Source organism: Plecotus auritus, assembly GCF_963455305.1.
Source record: "Plecotus auritus genome assembly, chromosome: 5".
NCBI lineage: Eukaryota > Metazoa > Chordata > Mammalia > Chiroptera > Vespertilionidae > Plecotus > Plecotus auritus.
Window position 1 is genome coordinate 111,452,104 of NC_137776.1, and position 3,427 is coordinate 111,455,530.

At 50.3% G+C, this 3,427-nt stretch overlaps 1 protein-coding gene across 1 annotated transcript; it reads right to left on the reverse strand.

Annotated features, from left to right (window-relative positions):
• Window positions 1-227: 227 nt before the first annotated feature.
• On the reverse strand, window positions 228-2,379 carry LOC308248886 (ATP-binding cassette sub-family F member 2-like). Its single transcript, XM_080669337.1, has one exon. The coding sequence runs from the start codon at window positions 2,331-2,333 to the stop codon at window positions 456-458; it is 1,878 nt and encodes a 625-aa protein (XP_080525463.1). The 5' UTR covers window positions 2,334-2,379; the 3' UTR covers window positions 228-455.
• Window positions 2,380-3,427: the final 1,048 nt, after the last annotated feature.

Consider the following 3,427-nt stretch of genomic DNA (forward strand, 5'->3'; position numbering starts at 1 on the left):
GATGTCACGCAGGTCTAAAAGTTACACTTTTAAATAATTATTTAAAAACCGATCAGGAATAAGGCCCTGATCCAGAGCTCCAAACCAGAAGCAGAAAGGAATGGGGGCAGTGGGCTGAGTTGTATTCCTCCAACATCACCAAAACCCAGAAAACCAGGATGCTAAGCTCCTTCACAAGCCAACCAGGGTATGGACCCTTGGGCTAACCCTCAGGTGCCTTTGGCTGCATCACTCAGGGTCAGGAACCAGCAAGGGGCTGGCAGGAACAGCCGGCTGAGTCCAGACATGGACAAAAATAATGGGAAGGACAGAAAACGGACAGGTACTGTCCAGCTGTAGATAGGATCACAGAGTGTAGCTAAGGCAGGTGGGGGCAGGGGAGGAGCTGGGGAGCGGTATTGCAGCAATGCAGGAGTGTGGCCCCAGGGGCCTGGCCCATCTGGCCAGGGTAGGGCTCACACATTGTGGGTCCTCCTGCTAAGCTGGGGCTCTTCGCCCACCAGCTTGGACTTGAGGTGCTCCTTGTAGGCCAGGATATCTCCAGGCCACTTGGTGATTGTCTGCTTCTCACAGACCCAAATTTCTTGTGCTACCTGCTGAATAAGTCTGAAATCATGGCTGACCAGCATCATACCACCCTCAAACTCATTGATGGCATCAGCCAGGGCATCAATGGTCTCAATATCCAGGTGATTGGTGGGCTCGTCCACGAAGAGCATGTGGGGGTTCTGCCAGGCCAGCCAGACCAAACACACCTGGCACTTCTGCCCATCAGACAGGTTCCAGATCGGGCTCACCTGCTGTTTTCCAGTGAGACCATATCGCCCAATGATCTTCCTCATTTCTTCCTTCTCCTTGATCTCTGGATAGCACTTCATCATGTACTCCAAAGGGGAGAGGTCCAAGTCCAGCTGCTCTTGTAAATGCTGATGGTATCGCCCTATCTTGACATGAGAGTGTTTTCGGATCATCCCGTCTGTGGGTAATAACTCTCCAGTTAGCAGCTTCAAAAGAGTTGACTTCCCTGCTCCATTGGGCCCTACCAGAGCCACTCGTGTGTCAAGGTCGATACCAAATTCTAGATTGTTGTAGATGCAAGGCCCATCTTTTGTATACTTGAAGCTCACATTCTGCACCATAATGACGGGTGGAGGGATCTTGCCACATGGTGGAAAATAAAATGACAATGTCTTGTCGCTCACGACCCTCTCTGTCAGTCCTGATGCCATCATTTTCTGTAGCGTCTTCTCCTTGCTCTGGGCCTGCCGTGCCAGTTTAGCACTGCCATGACCAAACCTAGCAATGTAGTTCTTCATGTGCGCAATCTGATCTTGCTCCCAGTGAAACCTCTTCATCTGGTTCTCCTCCAGCTCCAGCCGTGTCTTCACATACTGGTCATAATTACCCGTATAATACTTCAGTTTCTTGTTGTGCATGTGAATGATGTTGGTACAGACACCATTCAGAAAGTCCTGGGAATGGGAGACGAGGACCAGGATGCGCTTAAAAGTCTTTAGTTCCTCTTCCAACCACACACAAGCATCGAGGTCCAGGTGGTTGGTGGGCTCATCCAGAAGCAGCATGAAGGGCCGAATGAAGAGAGCTCTGGCGAGGGCAACCCTCATCCTCCAGCCTCCACTGAAGTCTTTCAGTTTCTTGTGCTGCATGGCAGGTGTGAAACCCAGTCCGTGCAAGATCCGTGAGGCTCTCATCTCTGCCTTGTCAGCATCCAGCTCCTCCAGACGCTCGTAGAGCTCCATGAGCTTCTCACACTCCGCATCCTCGTGAGCCAGCCGCTCAGCCTCCTTCTCCAGCATGGCCCGTTCTGTATCGACTTCCATCACACACTGCAGGGGTGTCTTGTCACTAGGGGGCATCTCCCGAGTCAGATGGTAGATGTCAATGTGCTCAGGGATGGGCACTTCACGTTTCCCAATGGCAGAGAGCAGCATGGACTTGCCAATTCCATTTAAGCCAATGAGGCCATAACGACGGCCTGAGTTTAATTCCAGTTTGGTGTCACTGAGCAGCTCTTGACCATGAAAAGTTTGGGAGAGGTTGATAATGTGGACGTCAGTACTGTTGGGGTGAGAGGCAAGGACACCAGTGACAGCTCGAGCAGCAGCTTTCTTCATCTCAAAGTCCTCCAGCTCCTTGGACAGCAAATCCACTTCTGTGGTCTCTTGGCCATTGACCCCCTCGTTTCTCTCCTCTGCCACCTGTGGTTCTGTGACAGCATCTCCGTTTTCTTCATGTCCCTTTCTGGGCCGCTGTCGAGCTTTGGCAGCTTCCTTCTTTTTCTCTGCCTTCTTTTTGGCCAGGTCGGAGGGCATGGTGATGAACCACAGGGGTAGGTTACTGTTCTTTCAGGGAGCTGGGCCTTGCCGCTCGGCCTCTCAAGGTGCAAGTTCTTAGGGGCCAGAAGAAGAGCCTTTCATGGGCCCTTGTTCTCAGAGTTGCTGTGAAATGAGCTTGGACAGCATGCTCCTCATCCCCTCGGGGCTGTGGCTGCCCCTGGGGACAAAGTTTCCATTTGTGCTTCCTGAGTGCTTGAGGCCCCCATGTGGACAGAGTTTCCCAAACACACAGAGTCTCTATGGTGTGGCCTGGAGGGCATTCCTGGGATTTATGATTGATTCCAATACCTGGGTCCCAACTTCCATAAAGAATCAGAATTCCGAGCGGGACTTCTGAAGGACATTTTGCTGCACAAAAGCGTTTGCAATCACAATTACAGGATTCCCTGACATCATAAAGCTACATTTGGCCTCATTGGTGTCCAGAGTCCATAGGATCTCCCTACCCCCTGCTGGTGTGACCCCAAAAAAGCGAAGAGGACCTCGTTATCCCCGAGTCACAGCATCTAGATGCCAGGCAGCTGTAGAACCCAGAGAGTGGTAGGAGAGCTGAGCTGAGAAGGGCAAGGCCTTCAAAAGTAGTTTCAGTTTTGCAACATGAAAAAGTTCTGGAGGTGGAGGGTGGCGCTGGTTGCACAGGAATGCGACATCCTCAATGCCCCTGCAGGTGCAGTTCGGATGGTTAGAGGGACATATCTTATGTCTGTTTTCCCACAATTCTTCTAAAAGAAGAGAAAACAGGCAGAGCTGGAGCCTATACTCTCCAGGGAGCAGTAGAGCTTGCAGAGTAATGTGCATGGCAGCCCTGTGCTCACACCACCCAGCAAAGCAGGGCCCCAAGGTGTGGTAGAAAGAATGATAGATTGATTTTCAGAAAAGATTAATACTTGTTATTTCAAAAAGTATCTTAAAGTTTTATAGGGGGAAAAGTTAGATTTTTTTTTTTTTGCTTTTTCCCCCCTCTTAGTTTGTTGTTTAATTTTTGCATGTTTCAGTTTAGAATTCACACATGAAATGACACCATAAACTTTTCAGATCTAGGGATGCCTGAGGACTTAATTAGGCCAACT